The sequence below is a fragment of the Hyperoodon ampullatus genome (genome assembly GCF_949752795.1).
Source record: "Hyperoodon ampullatus genome assembly, chromosome: 14".
Classification (NCBI taxonomy): Eukaryota; Metazoa; Chordata; class Mammalia; order Artiodactyla; family Ziphiidae; genus Hyperoodon; species Hyperoodon ampullatus.
This window is the reverse complement of record NC_136927.1, coordinates 58,849,977-58,874,017: the sequence shown is the minus strand read 5'-3', so window position 1 is coordinate 58,874,017 and position 24,041 is coordinate 58,849,977. Positions and strand designations below refer to the sequence as shown.

The 24,041-nt window shown below is 41.8% G+C and overlaps 1 protein-coding gene across 1 annotated transcript in view; it reads left to right on the top strand.

Annotated features, from left to right (window-relative positions):
- Window positions 1-23,063, top strand: part of ATRN (attractin) — a gene marked incomplete at both ends in the record, with an annotated part of 171,753 nt that extends 148,690 nt beyond the window's left edge. The window contains 4 exons of the mRNA XM_079718684.1: window positions 7,273-7,351; window positions 10,795-10,902; window positions 16,675-16,789; window positions 22,939-23,063. Coding sequence (XP_079574810.1) covers window positions 7,273-7,351; window positions 10,795-10,902; window positions 16,675-16,789; window positions 22,939-23,063 — 427 coding nt within the window. The remainder of the gene's footprint in view (window positions 1-7,272; window positions 7,352-10,794; window positions 10,903-16,674; window positions 16,790-22,938) is intronic.
- Window positions 23,064-24,041: the final 978 nt, after the last annotated feature.

Here is a 24,041-nt window from a genome sequence, read left to right as displayed (position 1 = left end):
CTGCATTGTATCTAAAATAAAAACCAGGGTCCTGCATGAACTGGCCTCTGTTCATCTCTCCACCTTCACCTTACGCTACTCTGTTCTGCATTCTCATTACATGAGCCTCCTTCTGTTTCTTAGAAAGCACCAAGCTCCTTCCCACCTCATGGCATTTGCACATGCTTTTCCTTCTTTCTGGGACGCTCTTCTCCTTGCCCTTTACCTGTATACTTTTACCCATTGCTTTGTTTTTCCAAACAAAAACCAATTCTCTGACATCAACTGACTGTCTGCAATTCAGTTCTGACACTAACCACGTGGAATCAGTGCACACCCCACAGGTTAAGGGCTCAGTCCAACAAGACTGCTCCTACTTCAGATGTCAACCACAAATGAGTCCCAAGGCTACCCATACTTCTGCCTGGCCAAATACAAGTTTGGGTTGTTCCTGTGACCCCTCTCAGATTCAACAGTTTGCTGTTGCCTCACCGAACTCAGGAAAACACTATACTTAAAATTGCAGGTTTATTATAAAGAATACAACTCAGGAACAACCCAGTGGTTGTTCAACAGCCCAGAGTTGCATTGGGCAAGGTATGAGGGTAAGAGGGAGAGCACAGAGCTTCCATGCTCTTTCTGGGCATGACACGCTCCCAGCACATCGATGTGTTCACCAACCCTGAAAGTCCCCCAAACCTCGTCATTCCACATTTTTTCAAAGTTTCATTGAGTAGGCATGATTGGTGAAATCACTGGTCATTGGTGATTGAACTCAATCTTCAGTCCCTCTACCGTCCTGTGGAGGAGAGGCGTGCTGGGGGGCTGAATGGTCTAACCCTTTAATCACATGATTAGTTTTTCTGGTGGCCAGCCCCGTCCAGAAGCTGTTTAGGTCCTTCCCTCCCATGAGGGGAGAAAAGACACTCCTGAATTACATCTCCATAAACGTGTTATAAAAAATAATGAATTCAGGGCTTCCCTGGTGGCGCAGTGGTTGAGAGTCTGCCTGCCGATGCAGGGGACACGGGTTCGTGCCCCGGTCCGGGAAGATCCCACATGCGGCGGAGTGGCTGGACCCGTGAGCTATGGCCGCTGAGCCTGCGCATCCGGAGCCTGTGCTCCACAATGGGAGAGACCACAACAGTGAGAGGCCCGCGTACCACAAAAAAAAAAAAAAGTTAATTCAGACTCAAAGCCACTGTCATTTTTTTATACCCTTCTGTATTATATAAATTACTTTGTGTAGAAAACTGGTAAAGATACATTTTAAAGATTTTTAAAATCAAAATTAAAAGATAGTTTCTTCCTTTTTAAGGCTGAGTAATATTCTCTGTAAAAATAAACCACAATTTGTTTATCTGCTCACCTCCTGATAGACATTTGGGTTGTTTCCAGTTTTTGACTGTTACAAATAAAGCCATTATGAACATTTGTGTAAAAAAGAGGAGAGAGGATGCTCCTATCACATAGGAGATTTCAAGGGTTTTGGGAGCCCTGTGCCAGGAACTTGGGACGAAGACCATATGTATATTTCTTACTATACCACACTCACCTTTCAGATTTCGGCACAGTGTCACTTCCTCCAAGATTCCATCAGTGAACTCCCAAACTAAATTCTCTCCCTTTGTTCTACCCTCCCATGGAACTGTATTATTTTTCATCACGGTACTTATCACAGTTCTGTACTTGCATACTATGTGTCCACAGTGAGACTCTAAGCTTTGGGAGAGCAGGTACAGTGTCTCTTTTGTTCACCCCTGTATACACACACACTTTCAGCATCTAGCACAGAGTCATGCTCCAATATATGTGAAAAGTAAAGCAGACCTTCAGGAGAAGCGCAGAGCCGTGAGGGACCATAGACACCAACCTCTCTGAGGGGAAAAAAGCTCGTGGTGCTGCTGATAGGAATGCAGAGGCCGTATGCTAACTCGGAAGCTCGAATTAGCAGGTGTGTTATATTCTTGGACCATGTGTACAGAGTGAGGTGACTCAGCTGCCAAGTACCAACCCAGTGAGGATTAGTCACCTCAGCTGATTGGTGGAAGACTGAATGAGACCATCAGAATCGATCAGGGACCACAGAATCTTGTGTAGAAAACAAGGACAGATGGTGTTCTCATCACTTCTCCCTTTTTTGAACGTGGGAACCTTTGGAAAAGAATGCAGAACTTTGGTATCTAATGAGAACCTACTTTATAGCTCAGGGAACTCTACTCAGTGCTCTGTGGTGACCTAAATGGGAAGGAAAATCAAAAAAGAGGGGATATATGTATACGCATAGCTGATTCACTTTGCTGTACAGTAGAAACTAACACAACATTGTAAAGCAACTATACTCCAATAAAAATTAATTTTAAAAAATTAAACTTAATTTCCACTAAGCTTCCATTGAATTCAAAGACAATAAAATAAAGGACTTTTGCTAAATATTAAAAAAAAAAGAATGCAGAACTTTGGTTTTTCTGGATTTTGTTTAGGAAGTAGAAATGATGAGCTTTTAGCTGAGAATGGAGTCCTTTTCATGAGCATGAGGAAGAAAATATTTTCCCAGAGCAAGTTAACCAGGTCCAAAAGGATATACATGAAACATAAGGAGAGAAGGAAAGGTATACAGATAATCCTAAGCACTCTGAAGAATAGCTCATAGAATACAGAAGAGAGAATTAGAGTTGGGGTGGGGGTAGAAGGGGATAGCTCAGTGATTCAAATGAGAAAATATCAGTGTGAGATAAGTTAGAAAAGGACTCCCAGACTTGGGCACAGTGAAGAGTAAACTGTAGATCCTGATAAATCCTTCGGCCCAGTGAATAGTAAACTCTAGATCCTGATAAATCTATTAAGCCCTCTTTGTGTCTTAATGAGATGCTCTCCCAGACTCCAGTAGGAGCCTTGTGTTTATAAAGAGGGAAATAATAAGACCCATTTGCTTGCTTTCTCTGAAAATCAAATGAGGTGATGCATGTGAAAAAGCTTTGTATCTGGAAATGATGTGGTAGTGTGGTCAGGATAATGATTATTAGTAGAAGAGGGAGAGACAGACTTAACACTCTGAGCATCTGTGTGACTGGAGTTAGAGGTGCCTTATAGGATAGCATTTGGGTGAGAATAAAAAGGAGAAGCAGGGGGGCTTCCCTGGTGGCGCAGTGGTTGAGAGTCCGCCTGCCGATGCAGGGGACGTGGGTTCGTGCCCTGGTCCAGGAGGATCCCACGTGCCACGGAGCGGCTGGGCCCGTGAGCCATGGCCGCTGAGCCTGCGCGTCCGGAGCCTGTGCTCCGCAACAGGAGAGGCCACAACGGTGAGAGGCCCGCGTACCGCAAAAAAAAAAAAAAAAAATGGAGAAGCAGGGGATGTCCAATAGGAGGCACTGACCAATAGGAGGGACTGTAATGGGAATTCCTGATATTGGCAAGGTATGTTTTTGTAAAACTTTTAATTATCGGAACTTCTGCTAAGGTCCTTGCCAGATTGACAGCAGACATTTTGACACATCCATGTCCTGTTGATCATTTCATCTTCCAGAAGATGGAAGTGATATGGGGTCCTACCACTCTGGATCTAATTCAAACCAGAATGGTGAAGTGCACATCACAGGAACTTGGGAAGAAGCAGCAGTGTCTCTGTTTTAGATTGGTTGGGAGGTCAAGGCCAGGCCAAGAAATGAATATGTAGGTTTTTTTTGGTTTTTATTTTATTTATTTATTTATTTTTATTTTTGGCTTAGTTGGGTCTTAGTTGCGGCATGCGGGCTCTCTAGTTGTGGCACGGGCTCAGTTGTTGCAGTGCGTGGGCTTAGTTGCCTCGCGACCTGTGGGATCTTAGTTCCCCGACCAGGGATTGGACCCACGTCCCCCTCATTGGAAGGCGGATTCTTAACCACTGGGCCACCAGGGAAGTCCCGAATGTGTAGTTTTAGAAAGGCTAGACTTGTAAGGACAGGAAAAGCAAAGTTCAGTACACTCTCAAAAGTATCATTCTACTTACACAATTACAGTTAAGCTGGTGAAAAACATCCCCAAACACAGAGCTCTCAGAAAATATTGTGAGTTTTCAAATATATATATTGATACAAAAGATGGAAAGAAAGACCTAGAGTCAAGACATGGATTTCTGAGCATAGTCTCAGGAAAGTGTAAGCCTCTGATAAGCAGGGACAGGTTTAGGACAAAAAAGGACAAAGGATTCTTGTTTTTTCCTAGGTACAGAGCTGAAAAGAAGTGAAAGACCCTTAGCCTGGGGCCAGTGTCCCTGTGTTGAAAGAGAGAAATACACTTCTTTAAGAATGATCTTTGAATGCCATAGGAAAATGTTAATAATTGCAAGGCTGAGTATTGAACATATAGAGATTCACTGGATCAGTCTCTATTCTTTTGTGTGTGTTTGAAAATTTCCATGATTTTTTTAAAAATTACATTTGTATTAAAAACTATAGAAAACAATTGATAAGAGGAACTGCAGTAAGATGAACACTGAGTCACAGCCCCACCTGTACCCAGATTAGTGGTAGGAAAAAAAAGAAGGGAGGGGTATCAGCAAGTGCCATCTTTTTTGAAATAACTAGTAAATTCTTCATTGTTGTGTTACCCTTGGAGAAATCATGCACGTATCAGCTTTGAGGAACAATCATGGTGTGTCGGTATGCTGTTTGTGTCTCTCAGAAAAACTGGAACAGGCGGAAGGAACTGGGTTGTTGGTGTTTCTAACAGGTCTGCATTGAAGACAGAATCCCCTCAGGGATAAGGGGCACAGACCTTCTGAGCTGCACTTTCACAGTTCTGTGTTGAGGGTAGTCCAAGAGAGGCCTCTACGTGACACCAGACTCCTTGCCTCTGAGACCAGCCCTGTATTCAGCTGCATCAGCAGCATCCTGACCAACTCATGTGTTTCATGTTCTTCCATGTGGATTTGCTGCCACCATGTGTTTATCTATTAGAATAAAAGTACCAGAAAGCAAGCTGATGGGGGGAAAAAAGCAGGATTATGCATAGAAACCATGAAAGACTAAGAAGGTTACTCTTCTCAGACTCCCTTACTGCTTCTTCCTATTCTCCCCAACTTCTCAGTGTTGGGGTGCCCCTAAGACACTCTCCTCTATTTGTATTCATCCCCTTGATGACCTCATCCAGATTCATTACTTCAAATACCATGTATATGCTGATGACTCTCAAATGCTGTCTCCAGCCCAGACCTGGCAGCCAGCCCCCAGGCTTATGTGTCTGCTCACAACATCTCCCCGTAGCTTTCAGGTAAATGTCTCAGAACTCAACATGTCTAAAACTAAACTCTCTGCTGTCTCGCACCTGCTCCCCCCAGAGCCTTCCCTGTCCAGGTTTGATGGCAAGTTCCTCAGACCCTGACTTCTCTCTTTTATACCCTACATCCAGCCCATCAGGAAACCCTATTGCCTTGACCTTCAAGTCAGGTCCAGATTCCAAAGTGCTTTTCACACCCCTGCTACCACCATCCTGGTTTGAGCCACCCTCATTTCTTACCTAGACTCCTGTTCTTTCTATTTCTGCATTGCTACCTTAATGGTCTCCTCATCATAAATTAAATCATGACACTTCTCTGCTCAAAAACCTGCACTGGCTCATCTCATTAAAATCCAACACCATTATAATGCCTGTCGGGCCTTCGTGATCTGCCCTCTTCTTACCTCTGTGTCTTTATCCCTGGCCTAACTCCCACACGCACACACACTACAGCCACACTGGCCTCCTGAGATTCCTCAAGAAATCCCAGGCACATCTTTGCCTCAGGCTTTGCACTGGCTGACCCTGGTTGCCCAGGCGCATTTCTGCAGACCTTCACAAGCCACCTTCCACATATCCTCTATATCTTAGCTCAGATGTCACCTTCTCAAGAATTAAGGCCCACCCACTCTGACCATTCTGCTTTAGAGTGCCACTGTCACTCCTGAACCTCTTTACCCTTACCATCTTTTTATCTGTGTAGTATTTACTCCCTTCTGACATGCTCTATAATTTGCTCACTTATTTTGTTTACTGTTTGCCTCCATCTGCTGAAACATAAACTCCATGGGAAAAGTGGTCTTTTGTTCTGTTCACTGATGTATTCCGTGAGCCTAGAACAGGACCTGCCTCAATAAAGTACTGATAAAAAGAAAAATAGAAACTGTCAGAAAGGAGGAAGGATCATCAGTGTCAGGACAGCCTGGAGGCCCAACAAGATAGGAACTGAAGACTCTCCACTGAGTGATAACCTGGGGAGCTTGTCTTTTGTCAGGGGACCCAGTGGAGGGATCTGCACTCTGTGCCTCTTAGGGAAGTGATGGGCTGAGGGAGGCTTAATTTCTATTTCTGAAAGGGCAGAAGCTCAGTCCTCCTAGCACCTTAGAGGGCCTGTCACCAGCCAGCTGTGGAGGCCTGTCTTCAGCGATCTGTGCATTGAAGCTGCCTCTCGTAAAGCCAACGCCATCCTGCAAAAACAGAGCTCAGCAAGAGAGTACCCAACTACAGGGGCGGAAAGCCTTGTGTCTCCTTGTAACACCCTGGAACAGTACTCTGTAACAAGCCCCTTTTACAAGTTAATGAGTGAAAATGCCAGTTTTAAAATTATTTAGCGGTTATAAGAGGTTTATTTGTTAGGCTCATTAGTCCTTTTAATCAGAAATCAGTCATTCTCTCTGCTGTCAGAGTAGCTTTTCAAACTATTCGGTGCCTGGTTTAAGAGGCATTGAATGTTGAGAGAACATTGAAATCATTTGCAGTTATAAGACCACTGGGACTTCGTCTCTCCTAATACTTTTAAGAAAGTTGTTGGCTTGAATTTAGTTGTTTTATTTTATTTAAAAAATAGGTATTTACTTTGAATATATATTACTACATATACATTTATTGTTCCTTATGAAAAGCTGGTTGTTACTTTGATAGTTAACTTTTCTCATTTCTTTAGACTCTACCAGTAGATTTTTGCTAATTTGATTAAATAGCATGCTTGTTACTTGTCATAATTATCATAGAATTGTTTTTATTATTTGGGATAAGCCATGATGGACCATTCTGATAAAGGCCGGCAGGAATCAAGGCTCTCCTCTCAGAGTACCTTGTGGAGACAGTATTGTCTAGTGGTTGGGTCGGGAAGCCCAGCTTATCAAAGTCTTCTCACACTTTGTTTCCTATGAACCAGGACATGGTTGTGATGACTCATCAGAAAGGAGTTTGGAGTTGGTATTTGGGGGATTGTTTCCCTGCCTGACATGGGGTGTGGATGACAGTGTGCTGATTCTGGGGGTTGGGATAATAACTCAGTACTTTCCTTTCTCACAGTTGTTTCCTCTCTTTGCTCCTGGTGGCTGCTGTGGTTTGGAAGATCAAACAAAGTTGTTGGGCTTCCAGACGTAGAGAGGTAAGCCTCAGTGGTTAAAGATTAATGGATCCCTGTAAGAGCTTTTTCCTTCGTATTTCCCTTAAGCAAGTCAGTTTTGCTATTTAGTGATAATTGATGGATATATCTATAGAGAGAGTAATGTATGGTCAGTAGACTTCAATCAGTGCTATATAAGCTATAGTTAATTCTGCACCACATGGTTTTAACTTTCTAAAAGGAAACCAATAATCATATTGACTTACAGGTGTCAACTTTATCCTTCCTACCAAAAGCTGGTTCCTTAACTCAGGCTGGAGATCTGAAGGCTTAGTAGCAGAGCCTTTACAGGAGCCTTTCATGAGGATGAGAGTAAAATATCAAAAGTTTCTCATTGTTCAAGGAAAGACAAATGTGTGTCTAATTAAGTATTTGCTTGAGTTCTATTTATTAATGAGTGTTGATTTATTTCCAGAGCTCCATTCCAAAAGTAATATTAATAAGTCCAGCAAATATTTATAATTGGCAAATCAAATAAATAAACTTGATGAAAAATTACAACACAAAAACTGTTTATTGCAACTTTCACTTGTGTATTTACTCTGCCTTTTAGTCATCATGTCTATTGCATAGTTGCTAAATAGAAGTGCACTAAGATCTAGACTTTGTGCTCTTTGGTTTTCTATATAAAACATGATCTATAGACAAGATTTAGAGGAGAACAGAAATATCTAAAATCAAAATTCACAAGCATGCAGCACTGTTCATAGAACGTTAGTGTCAGTAATGGGGTTAAGATAGGCTTCAGGATATGAGTCTCTTCCTGGGGGCCATGACACCTTTTCTGACCCATGTAAAGGCAATGTTATCATAGAGGTAGCGTTACACCCTCTTTATTATGATTTTAAAAATTCAATGGATAATGTATTCAGAGGTTTTTTTTTTCTTTTTAATAGCTCTATTACTAAGATATTTTAAAATCTCAACACATAGTACAGTATTCTGAAAAAATATGTTATCCAAATGTGTAATAAAAAAGTGAGAAGCCATATAAACTAGTACCAAGGAAGGAATCAAAAACTGGTCAAAATATTACTCTCTCCACAAAGGGCATTAGACCCAGGGAGTTTCAATTTGAGATGAGCTTATGGAGATAATAATAGTCTATTGCTTCTTGGGTGCTTATGAGAATTAATTATTTCCAAAATATATAAACAGTTCCAGGGTAAAGGAAAAGGTGGGAAGCTTAAAAGAATCCTGATACATTTTATGCTTAGAAACCTTGAAACCAAAACCTAAGAAATGTAGCACCAAAAAGTAAAGACCAGTTGTATAATGACTGTACATGCAGCAGTCTAGTTTACCAGTGTAGAAAAGGGATCATTTCATACCAGAAAACCTACTAGGATATGTTATATCAGTGGGTAAAAAAATAAAACCTAAATTTTCGGTAGTGACCAAGTAATCATTTAGTCATTTATTGATATTAACACTCATTCCTAGCTTAAAAACAAAACTCTTAGTAAACTCAAAAATAATACCTCCTCAACACTTTGAAGAATAACCAGATAACCAACATCACCCATGATGAAAAAATAGTAGAGGTTGTACCTAATAAAATCCAGACAAGTTAGCCATATTAAGAACTGACATTTGAGCATTTCTAAATTGTAGGCACTGTTTTGTAAGAGGTTTTATATAGATTAACTAATTTAATCCTCACAACAACCCTATAAAATAGTTAGTGACATTAGTCCTGTTTCACAAATAGAGGAACTGAGGCTCAGAGAGGCAAAGTAACTTACCCATCACCACACAGTTACAATAAAGACACCAAACTGGGCTTTAAACTTAGGACTTCTGTCTTCACAGACCATGTTTCTAATCACAAAGTTGTCCCCATAGTCACTTACTTTTGTTCTGGGTATTCTAGACTCTGCACTAAGAGAAAGAGAAATAAGAAGTTTTGTTACTTTTGGAAAGGGAACAAAATTATTATTTTCATATAATATGATTAAAATGTCATATAGATTTACCTGCATAAAATTACTACTTAAGTATATAAAAAGTAAACAAATGAATAACATAGAAGACAAACAACCAACTGGAAAATATTTGCAGTGTACGTGAAAGAAACTAAGATGAACACCTTGTAGAGAAGAGCTTTTCCCCAAAAAAAGTATGCTTATTACACAGTTGATCAACCAATAAACTAAGCTTTTACCTTTGTGACTTAAAGTTTCTTTGTTACTGTGAACCTGACCATTCAAAATATATTTTATCTTTTCTAAAATATCATTGATTTATCTCTCTCAGAACTGTAGAAAAGTGATGTGATATTTTTTATAACAAAAATAATAGCAGCTAATACTGCTTAAGTCGCTGCTACATACCAGGCCCTGTTTTAAGTGCCTTTACTCACATTATCTCCTGCACTTGTCATAAAGGAACTAGACTGGGAACTGGAGGCGGGTAGGCACTCTGTCTCACTGTGACTCCACACTTAGAATAGCAGAGAACCCAGAGGAGGGTTGTTGTTATATGTATTTGTTGAGTAAATGGACCAATAGCTTTGTGAGATGTAGGAATGTGATTATTGACATGTTAACACAATGTTTAATATAAAAATGCCCTTCTAAAACAGAGCCATGATCTATCCAGTCCAAGATTCTGTCTCCTACAATAGTTCCAAGGGAGTGGTTGAGGTAGGGCCTCATTGTCTTCCATAGCATGACCTCAGAGCTTCAGTGACATGCCCAGATTTCTGATATCCCTAATGATATATGATTGACCACACGCCATGTGCTAGGCACTGTGCTAGTTAAAGCATCTCATTTAATCCTATTGATACTTTTATGGGATTAAAAACCCATTTCAGAGAGGAGGGAACTGAAGCCCAGAGACTTTAAACACCTTTTTTAAAGTCACACAGCTGGAGAGTGTTGAAGCAGGTATTCATATCCAAGCCTCCTTAAATCCAGAGTCCCTAGTTGTCCCTGTGCTCTGCAAAACTTCATGGTTTTTTGTGTTTAGCTTATACCACCTCTCTGAATAAAGAACTCTTTCAGTTCCTATCTACTGTGTAACAAAGGATAGTTTTTGTTGCTGTGTAAATACTTGGTTCAAATTTCAGCAGGAAAAAAGAAAGCCTGGCTTTAATCTAGTAATAAAAATATAAGGAGATAGGATAATTTATTTTATGTGTTTAACAAGCAGGCATCATAGCATTATATCCATCAGTACATTAGTATGTATCTCTAACAGATGAGGACTTTTTCTTTAATATAACAATACTGTCATCACAGCCAACAAAATTAAAATGTTAATACCTGGTCCATGTCCAGTTTTCCCCAGCTGTCTCAAAAATATCGTTTTGGATTTGATTTGTTTGAATCAGGGAGGATGAGGTATTTTTAATATGTAGTATTCTCTAATAAAATCCCCTCAGTACTCTTTGCATTAATGATTGCTGTATTACTTATCAGCAACTTCTTCGAGAGATGCAGCAGATGGCCAGTCGTCCCTTTGCCTCTGTAAATGTTGCCTTGGAAACAGATGAAGAGCCTCCTGATCTTATTGGGGGGAGTATAAAGGTGAGATTGTAATTTCAAAAGTCCCTGTAACTTAACTTATCAAAACTCATGCTTCTAAGTCTGGGGAACCAGAGAGAGCAAGAGCCTCATTCTGTTGCCTCTTCTTTCTTCTTAACAGTAAGTCCACACACTGAAGGTGTCAGGTATTCTTTTGCTTTCATTTTCTAATCTTTGATTCATGTTGTTAAGCAGTCTCATATTCAGGGAATTTTAAAATGTAAATAACTTGTCTGATATTCTTATAAGTTTTCTGTGGTGTAATACTTGAAAACTTGAAAATAGCTAAATTGAACCATTGTTCCTTATAAATATTTTGGGGGATTTTTTAAAAGGGGAAAAATCATGATTGACTATGAATTCTTTAGTCAAAATAAATAATTCTGACCCCCCCCACCATGATGAAGAAAATGATAAGACTTTCTCTTTTAACAAAATGATGAAATATTTCAGATACTCTTGGGGAACAGCTATATGTTCATGGAGATATGTATACACACGTATATACATATGTGTATGTATGTGTATATATATATTATATTTTTTATATATATATATATATATATATATAACCTATATGTCCTAACATACTTATTAAAGCATTACTGAGCTTACAGGAAGTATGTGAGATTTCCAGGGACCACTCTCCTTTTCCTCCTCCAAAAAAGAACAAACCATGAACCAAAACCAGAGCCATGTGTGGTCTAAAGTGGTTCTAGACTGGTAACACACCACATCTCACAGCTGAAGTAGATGCAGATCCTGTCTGAGGGAAAACATACCCAATTCAGCCATGTAGAACTCCCATAGATTTAAGACCAAGGAATCAGTGATCACCAAGGACAAAAGAGAAAAGCCATGAATAAGAGTCAGCAGAGGGCTTCCCTGGTGGCGCAGTGGTTGAGAGTCCGCCTGCCGATGCAGGCGACACAGGTTCGTGCCCCAGTCCGGGAAGATCCCACATGCCACGGAGCAGCTGGGCCCGTGAGCCATGGCCGCTGAGCCTGCACATCCGGAGCCTGTGCTCTGCAACGGGAGAGGCCACAACAGTGAGAGGCCCGCGTACCGCAAAAAAAAAAAAAAAAAAAGAGTCAGCAGAAACAACAGAATTGACATCTAATGAATATAATATAGCTCTGTATGAAATGTTTAAAGAAACGAAAGATAGAATCATAAAGATGAGGAAGCCATGAGAGTCAAGAATGGCCAATCACACCTGAAAAAGAACCAAATGGAACTGTTAGAAATGGAAAATACAGTAGTTGAAATTTTTTAAATAATTCAGTTTACATGTTAAACAGCACATCAGACACAAGTAAGGAGAGAGCTTTTGAGCTGGAAGATGACTCAAGAAACTACACAGGCTGCAGAACAGAGAGACAAGGAGATGGAAAATATGACAGATAATGAGAATATGGAGGATAGAATGAGAAAACTTTACATATATATTATCACAGTCCCAGAACAAATGAATGGAGGAGAGGCAATATTCAAAGAGCTGAGAATTTTCCAGAACTGATGGAAGACATGATTATACAGATTCTAGCAAAACATATTGTAAGCAGGAGTAAGGAAAGAAAGCAGAGGGAAGGCAGGGGAGAAAGAAAACTACAGTTGGGTTTATCATAGTGAAACTGTAGAACTCCAAAGACAAAGAGAATGTCTTAAAATTAGCCAGAACAAAAAAAGATCACTACAACATGGAGAAATTGGAACCCTTGTGTACTCTTAGTGGGAATGAAAATGATGCAGCTGCTGTGGAAAACAGTATTTCTCTTCCTCAAAAAAATAAAAATAGAATTATTGTATGATCTAGCAATTCTATTTCTGGGTATATACCCAAAAGAATTGAAAGCAGGGTCTTGAAGATATATTCGTACACCATGTGCATAGCAGTTTTATTCACAGTAGCTAGAAGTTGGAACCAACCTATGTGTCCATTGAGGTATGAATGGATAAACAGAATGTGGTATATATATACAATGGAATATTACTCAGCCTTAAAAAGGAAAGAAAGTCTAACCAATGCTACATAGATGAACATAGGTGAACCTTGAAGACATTATGCTAAGTGAAAGCCAGTCACAAAAAGACAAACATTGTATGATTTCACTTATATAAGGTACCTTGAGTAGTCAAATGCATAGAGACAGAAAATAGAATGGTAGTTGCCAGGGTCTTGGGAGAGGAAGGAATGGGGAGTTGCCGTTTAATGGGTATAGAGTTTCAGTTTTCCAAGATGAAGGAGTTCTGGAGATGGATGGTCGTGATGGTTGTACAACAATATAAATGTACTTAATACCACTGAACTGTATACCTAAAAATGGTTAAGATAGTAAATTTTGTTATGTGCATTTTACCACATTAAAAAATAACTGGGGAAAAAAAGATCACCTACAAAGGAATGACAGAGTGACAGCTGACTGACTTCTCAGGAGCTACAAGAAAGAAGAAGAATGTCTTCAAAGTATTGAAAGAGAAGAACTGCCAACCTAGGATAGTGTACCCAGTAACTACCTTCCAAGAACAAGGATAAAATAAAGATATCCTCAGATTATGGGAAAAACCGAGCGCTTGCCACCAACAGACGTGTATAAAAGAAATGTCTAAAGGATGTGCTAGAGAGGAGGGAAATTACCCCAGGAGGGTGGAATAAGAGGGAATAGTGAGTAAATCAGATGGTAAACATGTGCCTAAATCTAAGCAAACGTCCTGATAAAATAGTGATAATTTGTGGGATTGAGAAGAATAGACAAGCCTGAGTGACACCCTGTGTCACACGTCAGCAGCATACGGCACAGCCGGCTGCTCCTTAAAATGCTGTCTTGACTTTCCTGTCAGGACACCACACACCTTCTGGCTGTTCTGTGCTCTGTATTCTTCGTTCAACCCTCTTCATCTCCCAACATCTTTTAACAGTCGTGGCCATCTCAGGCTCAGTCTTTGCGCCTCTTCTCACATCTTTTACACCTTCACCATGGGTGATTGTCTTAGTCTGTTCAGGGTGCTATAAAAAGTATCAGAGACTGGGTGGCTTATAAATAATGGAAATTAATTTCTCACAGTTCTGGAGGCTGGGAAATCCAAGATCAAGGTGCTGGCAGATTAGGTGTCTGGGGACGGCTTGCTTTCTGGTTCAGATAGTGACTTCTAGCTGTAATCTTTTTTTTTTTTTTTTTTTTGGCCACACCATGCAGCTTGTACCATGGGATCTTAGTTCCCAGATCAGGGATTGAACCTGGGCCCTTGACAGTGAAAGTGCAGAGTCCTAACCACTGGACCGCCAGGGAATTCCCTCTAGCTGTAATTTTACATGGTAGGAGGGGTGAGGGAGCTCTCAGGGTCTCTTTTCTAAGGGCACTAATGCCATTCATGAGGGCTGTGCCCTCATGACCTAATCATCTCCCAAAGGCCCTACTTCCAAATATTATCACATTGGGTATTATAATTTAACATATGGGACTTCCCTGGTGGCTCAGTGGTTAAGAATCCACCTGCCAGTGCAGGGGACACAGGTTTGATCCCTGGCCTGGGAAGATCCCACATGCCACGGAGCAGCTAAGCCCATGAACCACAACTGTGGAGCCCACGTACCGCAACTACCAAAGCCCGCCTGCTCTCGGGCCTGCGTGCCGCAACTACTGAGCCCACGTGCTGCAACTACTGAAGCCCGTGCGCCTAGAGCCCATTCTCCGCAACAAGAGAAGCCACCGTAATGAGAAGCCCACGCACCACAATGAAGAGTAGGCCCGGCTCATTGCAACTAGAGAAATCCCACGCACAGCAACGAAGACCCAGCTCAGCCCAAAAAAAAAATTTAGCATATGAAATTTTTTTTTTTTCAGTACGGGGGCCTCTCACTGCTGTGGCCCCTCCCGTCACGGAGCACAGGCTCCGGACGCGCAGGCCCAACAGCCATGGCTCACAGGCCCAGCCGCTACGCAGCATGTGGGATCCTCCCGGACCAGGGCACGAACCTGTGTCCCCTGCATCGGCAGGCGGACTCTCAACCACTGCGCCATCAGGGAAGCCCTAGCATATGAATTTTGGGAGTACACAAATATTCAGACCATAGCAGTGATCTTATCCATCATGGATTTAAACACCATGATGTTTAAACCTCTCCACTCAAACCTCTCCTGTGAGTATCCAACTCATATATCAAATTGCTTGCTCAGTGTTCCCACTTGGATGTCTTAATAAGCATCTTAACAAATTTAACATGTTCAAAACTTAGTTCTAAATACTGTTCCCCATACCTGCTCCTCTGGCATAACTTCCCCAACTCATCATCGTAGTTGCTCAGGCCAAAATCGTCCTTGACTCGTCCTTGCTCTCATCCTCATTGGATAGCCAGTCCATCAGCAAATCTTTTTGACTTTATCTTCAAAAATATTTCCTGGGGCTTCCCTGGTGGCGCAGTGGTTGGGAGTCCGCCTGCCGATGCAGGGGACACGGGTTCGTGCCCCGGTCTGGGAGGATCCCACGTGCCGCGGAGCGGCTGGGCCCGTGAGCCATGGCCACTGAGCCTGTGCTCCGGAGCCTGTGCTCCGCAAGGGGAGAGGCCACAACAGTGAGAGGCCCGCCTAACCGCAAAAAAAAAAAAAAAAAAAAAAAAAAAAAAAAAAAAAAAAAAAAAAATATTTCCTGACCACTGTGCACCACCTCCACCACTGTTACCTATCACCTTGATCTAGGCCATTATCCTCTCCCACCTAGGTTTTTGCAGTTGCCTCATAACTGGTTTCCCCACTTCTGCCATTTCACTTATCTATTCATTTCCCTGTGCTATAGCCACAGTGGTTCTGGAAATGATTTTCTTCAATTTGAAGAAATTGATGGCAAAATTCTAAAGATGGCTCCCAAGATTCTTGTCTTATGGATATTCAATCAAACACTACTCCAGGTTCTGCTTTTTTTTTTTCTTTTTTTTTTTTTTGCGGTACGCGGGCCTCTCACTGTTGTGGCCTCTCCCGTTGCGGAGCACAGGCTCCAGATGCGCAGGCCCAGCGGCCATGGCTCACGGGCCCAGCCGCTCCACGGCACGCGGGATCCTCCCGGACCGGGGCACGAACCCGTGTCCCCTGCATCGGCAGGCGGGCTCTCAACCACTGCGCCACCAGGGAAGCCCCAGGTTCTGCTTTGAAGAGATTTTGCAGAAATAATTAAAGTCTGAGGGTAGTTGATATTAAGATATAAGGAGAGCTTTCTCTGGCTGGTGAGAGAAGAGGAAGCATGAGAAGAACTTGAGCACCATCACTGGTTTCAAGCTGGAGGGACCAGGTAGGGGGGAATGTGAGTGGCCTCCAAGAGAAAAGTGGCCCCTGGCTGATCGCTAGCAAGGAAATGGGGACCTTAGACCTGGAGCTGGAAGGAACTGGATTCTGCCAACTTGAATGAGTTTTGAAGCAGGTTCTTCCCCTGCCTCCTGGTAAGAGTGGAACCCAGCTGATAACTTGACTTCCACCTTCTGAAGACAAGAGCTGAGACCCTTGAGACCTTTGTGAGATAGAGCTGAGAATTTTTCCAGAACTGATAGAAGACATGAATAGGACCTATATCCCTAAGCAGAGAGCCCTACAGAGCTCTTGCCTGGGCTTCTGACCTACAAAATTGAGATAATAAATAGGTGCTGTTTTAAGCACCGAAGTTTGTGATTTGTTTCATAGCAATAGAAACTAATATAGGGGCATCTTTAAAAATCACATCTAAAGGCTGGTGAAGGTGCTTCTTCAGAAACACTGCTTTAGGTAATTCTTTGTTTTCTTCCACCAGACTGTTCCCAAGCCCATTGCCCTGGAGCCGTGTTTTGGCAACAAAGCTGCTGTCCTCTCTGTGTTTGTGAGGCTCCCTCGAGGCCTCGGTGGAATCCCTCCTCCTGGGCAGTCAGGTGAGTAGATGAAGGTCATTGACAAATGAGGTTTATGTTTTAGATGTGTGAAGGCTCCTTCCCTTTTGTAGAGAACTTGGTTATAAAAGCGATATTGCATTCAGGCAGACCTCGGAGATATTGCAGGTTTGGTTCCAGAAAACGTCAATAAAGCAAATATCACAATAAAGCGAGTCACATGAATTTTTTGGTTTCCCAGTGCGTGTAAGTTCTGTCTACATTATACTGTAGCCTATTAAGGTGCAATAGCATTATGTCTAAAAAGACAAGGTACATCCTTAATTTAAAAAGGCTTTATTGCTAAAAATGCTAACTATTATCTGACAGTGCAGGGTTGCCATAAACCTTCAATTTGTTAAACAACAACAACAACACAGTATCTGTGAGGCACAATAAAGTGGGGTATACCTGTAGTGCCTGCCTCGTGTCATTGTGAGGATTTGGAGAGATGATCCCATCGCCACTGTATTCCTAACCCATCTTTCCTGAGGTCACCATTCCTTCCTGGGAAAAATCTGGATCTCCTCACTGCCCCAGCCTCGTCAGCCTGCCAGTGGTATTGATGCTTCTGGCCAAACCTTCTTTGCCGCCAGTGTTTCCAGTCCCCCGGGTCTGTGTTGCTCCTTTACTATCTTTTTCCTTTCTCTGCCTCTAAATGTAGGCTTTCTCCCTCTTCACTCCATATGCTCTTCCTCAATCATCTTACTTACTCTCATGGCTTCCAGCTAGCTCCCTCAAGCTAGTGGTTCTCAAATTGGTATTTCTAACACTACTGTATTTCTTTTTCTTTTTCACTCTAAGTATAAGGCACAAACAACAATTATAACATCCTAAAGGAAGTTTTTGAAAATTTATTCACAATTCTACCATTCGACACTCACCAATTTTCACTGTTTCCTTTCCAGCCCTTATCAGCAATTTAGTTGCAATGATTGTATAACTAATTTTTATTCTTCTTTTTTCATGTAACTATCATAAACATTTTTACAACTTACTATATATTGTTTTACCCATCTTTTACACTACTCCATCAAATACTTGAATCATAATTTAGATAAACATTCTTTTACTGTTGAACACGAAGGAAATATGGAATATAGTTTTGGAAGTATTGTGATTAATCTTGGAGTACTTTGGAGGGATGCCTCAGACAATATGAATGTTTTAGACAACTTTCAGTTGAGATGATTCTGCAGGCCTCCACTCCAACTCAGCTTTCGGAAGGTCTGGGTCCGTGGTGTTCTTATGAGGGAGGACATTAGGCGTGGCCAGGTCAGGATTTATTGTCTTCATTTCATAAGCGAATGGCTTGACTTGCCCTCATCTAGGGATTCCTGTGAGTTCAGCCCCTAACTTGGCCTTGTCCATGTTGAGGGCAGAATGACCCATTAACCTGGCGCTCTGGAGCAGTATCTCCTGCCCAGCTCAGCAGACATTGACTGGTGCTCCCTGAGGGCAAGGTACTGGCTGGGGGTGGGAGGGGAGCGGTGACAGGCTTGCAACACTGTGGCCTTTCCTGCTCCAGACTTCGCCTGATGTGCCCCAACCCCCTGGACTCCTGACGAAGACCTGCTCACTGCTTGAGAGCTACCGCAAGGGTGGGGCCATCCCTGCCACCCCTTCTGTATCCCCCATTTCATTCATTCATTCATTCATTTTTATTGAAGTATAGTTGATTTACAGTATTATATTAGGTTCAGGTGTACAACATAGTGATTCAGTATTTCTAATAGATTGTACTACCTTTAAAGTTATTACAAAATAATGGCTAGTCTCCTTTCCAGTCTCTACACCTTAAGGTTCCTCCTGCTAAACCCTTGGCTTTCTTCTTTTTCATTGTGAGCTTATTATTCCCAAAAATTAAGTAATCAGTGTCTTTCCCAGGTTAATATCTCTAATTCTTGTCCTCCTTGCCAAGCTTCACACCCAGTTATTCGATTGCCTACTTGAAATGTCCACTTGGATACCTCAAGGTCTTATCAAACCTAAAATGTCCAAAATGGAGCTGGCCCTCTTTCTAACCAGTTGGTCCTTTGATCTCCATCTCAGTAAAGGAATTCATTATTCAGCCAGTTGCTCAAGCCAGAAACTCAAGAGTCATCCTAGGCAGTCCTCACCTCTCTATGTATAATTCACGGGCGAGTTCTGCTGGCCTACATCTGGAGTCTCATTCTTCCACTTTGTTTCATTTAGTCTACCACGTCTCTCATCTAACCTCAGCTGCCATCTCTCCCCTGTAGTCTGCTTCTTCTACCCTTGACCTCTAAAATCACAGCCCCGACCCCCTCCCACACCTCCATCCAGCCATTCGCCTGCAGTTAAAATCATTCTTTAAATGAATAAATGAATAAATAAATGATGGTTATATTTCCCTGTGCTGTACAATATATCCTTGTTGCTTATTTATTTTATACATAGTAATTTTGTATCTCTTAATCCCATACCCCTGTCTTGCCCCTCCTGCCTTCCCTCTCACCACTGGTAACCAACACCTTGTTCTCTATATCTGTGAGTCTGTTTCATTATATATATTCGTTCTCTTTTTTCAGATTCCACATATAAGTGATAACATGGAGTATTTATCCTTCTCTGTCTGACTTATTCACTAAGCGTAATAATCTCTAGGTTCATTCATATTGTTGCAAATGGCAGAATGTCATTATTTTTTATGATTGAGTAGTATTCCAGTGTGTGTGTGTATGTGTGTGTGTGTGTGTGTGTATAAAAAACATCTTCATTATCCATTCATCTGTTAATGGACACTTAGGTTGCTTCTATATCTTGGCTATTATAAATGATGCTGTGAACGTTGCTATGAACATTGTGGGTGCATGCATCTTTTCAAATCAGTATTTCTGTTTTCTTTGGAAGTATACTCAGGAGTGGAATATGGTAGTTCTACTTTTATTGTTTTGAGGAACCTTCATACTGTTTTCCACAGTGGCTTCACCAATTTACATTCCTACCAACAGTATACAAGGGTTCCCCTTTCTCCACATCTTCACTGACATTTGTTATTTGTGGTCTTTTTGATGATAGCCATTCTGACAGGTGTGAGATGATACCTCCTTGTGGTTTTGATTTGCATTTTCCTTATGATTAGTGATGTTGAGCAACTTTTCATGTGTCTGTTGGCCATCTGTATGGTGCCTGTATGTCTTCTTTGGGAAAATGTCTATTCAGGTCTTCTATTTTTTAATCGGGTTGTTTGGTTTTTTGATATTGAATTTATGAGCTATTTATATATTAATCCCTTATTGGTCATATCATTTCCAAATATTTCTCCCATTCAGTAGGTTGTCTTTTCATTTTGTCAGGGTTTCCTTTGCTGTGCAAAAACTTAAGTTTGGTTAGGTCACATTTGTTTATTTTTGCTTTTATTTCTTTTGCCTGAAGAGACAGATCCAAAAAACTATTTGCTATGATTTATGTCAAAGAGGGTTCTGCCTGTGTTCTCTTCTGGGATTTTTATGGTTTCAGGTCTTAGATTTAGGTCTTTATGTATATGGTGTGAGGAAATGTTCTAATCTCATTCTTTTGCATGTAGCTGTCCAGTTTTCCCAGAACCACTTATTGAAGAGACTTTTCTCCATTGTATATTCTTGCCTCCTTTGTCATAGATTAATTGACCATAAGTGCATGAGTTTATTTCGGGTCTCTCTATTCTGTTCCACTGATCTATGTGTCTGTATTTTGGGGAAAACCATGATGTTTTGATTACTGTAGTAGCTTTTTAGTATAGTCTGAAGTCACGGAGCGTGATATCTCCAGCTTCATTCTTTTTTCTTGAGATTGCTTTGGCGATTCAGGTTCTTTTGTGATTCCATATAAATTTTAGTATTATTTGTTCTAGTTCTGTGGGAAACGTCATGTTTATTTTGATAGGGATTGCCTTAACTCTGTAGATTGCTTTGGGTAGTATGGACATTTTAACAATGTTCTTCCAATTCAAGAACACAGGATATCTTTCCATTTCTTTGTATCATTTTCAAATTCCTTCATAAATGTTTTGTAGTTAATCAGATTATAAGTCTTTCACCTCTTTTAAAATTTTTTTAAATTTTTTATTTATTTTATTTATTTATTTTTGGCTGCATTGGGTCTTCGTTGCTGCACGCAGGCTTTCTCTAGTTGCAGCGAGCAGGAGCTACTCTTCATTACAGTGTGTGGGCTTCTCATTGTGGTGTCTTCTCTTATTGCAGAACACGGGCTCTAGGCACACAGGCTTCAGTAGTTGTGGCGCGTGAGCTCAGTAGTTGTGGCTCACGGGCTCTAGAGTACAGGCTCGGTAGTTGTGGTGCACGGGCTTAGTTGCTCCACGGCATGTGAGATCTTCCCAGACCAGGGCTCGAATCCGTGTCCCCTGCATTGGCAGGCAGATTCTTAACCACTGCACCACCAAGGAAGCCCCTTTTACCTGTTTGGTTAAGTTTATTCCTAGGTATTTTATTCTTTTTTTTTTTTTTTTTGCGATACGCAGGCCTCTCACTGTTGTGGCCTCTCCCGTTGCGGAGCACAGGCTCCAGACGCGCAGGCTCAGCGGCCATGGCTCACAGGCCCAGCTGCTCTGCGGCATGTGGGATCCTCCTGGACTGGGGCACGAACCCGTGTCCCCTGCATCGGCAGGTGGACTCTCAACCACTGTGCCACCAGGGAAGCCCCTCTTTTTGATGTGATTTTAACGGAATTATTTTCTTGCTTTCTCTTTCTGGTAGTTCATTATTAGTGTATAGAAAAGCAACAGATTTCTGTGTATTAATCTTGTCTCCTGCAACTTTACTGAATTCATTTATTAGTTCTAATAGTTTTTTGGTGGAGACTTTAGGGTTTTCTATATATAGTATCATGGCATGTGCAAATAGTGACACTTTGACTTCTTCCCTTCCAATTTGGATGCCTTTTCTTTCCTTTTCTCATCTGATTGCTGTAACTAGGATCTACCCCCCATTTTAAATGGTGCCCCTCTCTGGACTCCCGAAGCACCTGGCTCTGTCTTTGCTATAACAGTGGTCACTGGTGTGGATTCCCCGCCTCCATGCCAGGTACTAAACCTGGCACTTAAAAGCTTCCCCCCTCCCCCATTTTATAGGCTCAGTGAGGTGGAGTAAGAAGCTCCTCTAGCATGGCTCCTGGGGGCCTCAGCAGGGCTCTGAGCCTGTCTGGCCTTTTCCCATGCATAGGAATCCAACTCCCTCAGGACTGTGCCTTCCCTAATGAACATCAAGTTAATCAATTACCAATACAAAAAGGAGAATGGACCCACTAGTCCCCAAAGCAAAGGTGGTAGTGGAGGTGGTGGGGTGATAAGCCAGGTACCATTCTAAGACTTTACATCAGTTCACTCATTGACTTCTCACACAAGCCCTGTGCTGTTCGCCATTTACAAAAGAGGAAACTGAGGTACAGGGAAGTCAAAGAACCTTGCTTATTCCAAAGTCTGGCCCCAGAGTCTATCCTAACCCTTATCATGGTGTAGATATCAAAATAACTAGTGCTAGCTGGGCAATGTGGAATGAATCTGAATTTCATCATAAAGAGTGCAGCTTTTTCTTGGAGAAAAAGACAGGAGAAACTTAGTGCTTAAAGCATGTCTGGGGCTTCCCTGGTGGCGCAGTGGTTGAGAGTCCGCCTGCCGATGCAGGGGACATGGGTTCGTGCCCCGGTCTGGGAAGATCCCACATGCCGCAGAGCGGCTGGGCCCGTGAGCCATGGCCGTTGGGCCTGCGCGTCCGGAGCCTGTGCTCCGCGACGGGAGAGGCCACAACAGTGAGAGGCCCACATACCGCAAAAAAAAAAAAAAAAAGCATGTCTGCAATCTTATTTAGATGCTCCCACCACGGGCAGAGCACTTTGCTTAGCTGATCTGCTGAAAAGTAAGGTTCCTTTTGTGTAAAAATGGGGGTGGAGGAGAATATGTATTTGTAGTTATACAAATAAACCCTGAAGAATATATACAAACTAATGAAAGAAGTTACTCTGATGGAAGGGGGGAATATGGAGGGAGACACGGGTTAGAGGTAAGATTTTTCCCATGTATGTACTTTATTTATTTATTGCACCATGTGAGTGTAAAAAGAAATTTTTAAAATTATTTTTTAATAACAGCAAGCTGTTCCTTAACATGTGTTCCCTCTGTGGGTTCTCCCAAGGTCTCGCAGTGGCCAGCGCCCTGGTGGACATTTCTCAGCAGATGCCAATAGTATACAAAGAGAAGTCAGGAGCGGTGAGAAACCGGAAACAGCAGCCCCCTGCACAGCCTGGGACCTGCATTTGATGCTGGGGCCAGGACTCCCTGTGAGCGAGGAGTGGTGTGCCAGAGCCATCTGCAGAGAGGGAGCAGGCAGGGAGACACTGTGCAGGGCAGAAGACTGGAAACTCTCGAAACATCCACCTCATCTGCATGTTCACAAGCTTTCTTTGACGGTTTCTCCCATCTGTGCTCCAGCATCTAACCTTTTACTTTCATATAGGAAATAATTGATTTAGTTACAGGTCCAGGGGTGATCCAGTTGTTGCTGGAGGAGGCTGGTGGAGAGCGAGTGAGAGAGCTAGGAGTGACACTCAGGTTCACGTGTGGAGAACTGTTCTTGGGACTGTCTCAACCGTGCAAAAAACAAAAATGTAGTGTTTACAAGTAGACATTTGTCATCAGTCATTCTTGAACATGGTCTTTTAAAAACTAGTCAGATGAATTAACTTGTTTTCATCTGAAGCCTGCTATCTTTTTTAAAAGATGTGCTATTTATTCTTGCACGATTTAGGCAAATACCTCTCTTTCAGGGAGTAACTTTTTTTCTAGTTGAGAATTAATAATGGTCCATCTCTTTTGAATCATAAGATAGAAGAGGCTATTTTAAATGTCAAGGTCAGCAGTGTTACTTGGAATGCCAACTGATATAATGGGTAGTTTCTGTAGCAACTTGATTAATTTAGTCTGAATCCATTTGAAGTTCTCTCTCTCTCTCCTCTCTTTCTCTTTCCCTCCCTCTCTCTCCTTCACTTCCTCTTTACCTCTCTCGGTCTCTCTGTCTCTGTCTTTGTCTCTCTCACACACACACACTCATACACTCATACACACACACACTAAGTGCCTAGACTTTAAATAGATCTAGCAGTTGGAAAGTTAGTAAGCATAAGTTTTTACATAATTGCATTGCTACATTCTTATAAAACTTAAATAGCTATCATTGGCAATCTGCTCTTTTTCTAAAACCTAATTTGCCGCCAGGAAACAATTTTCTCACCCCGAGAA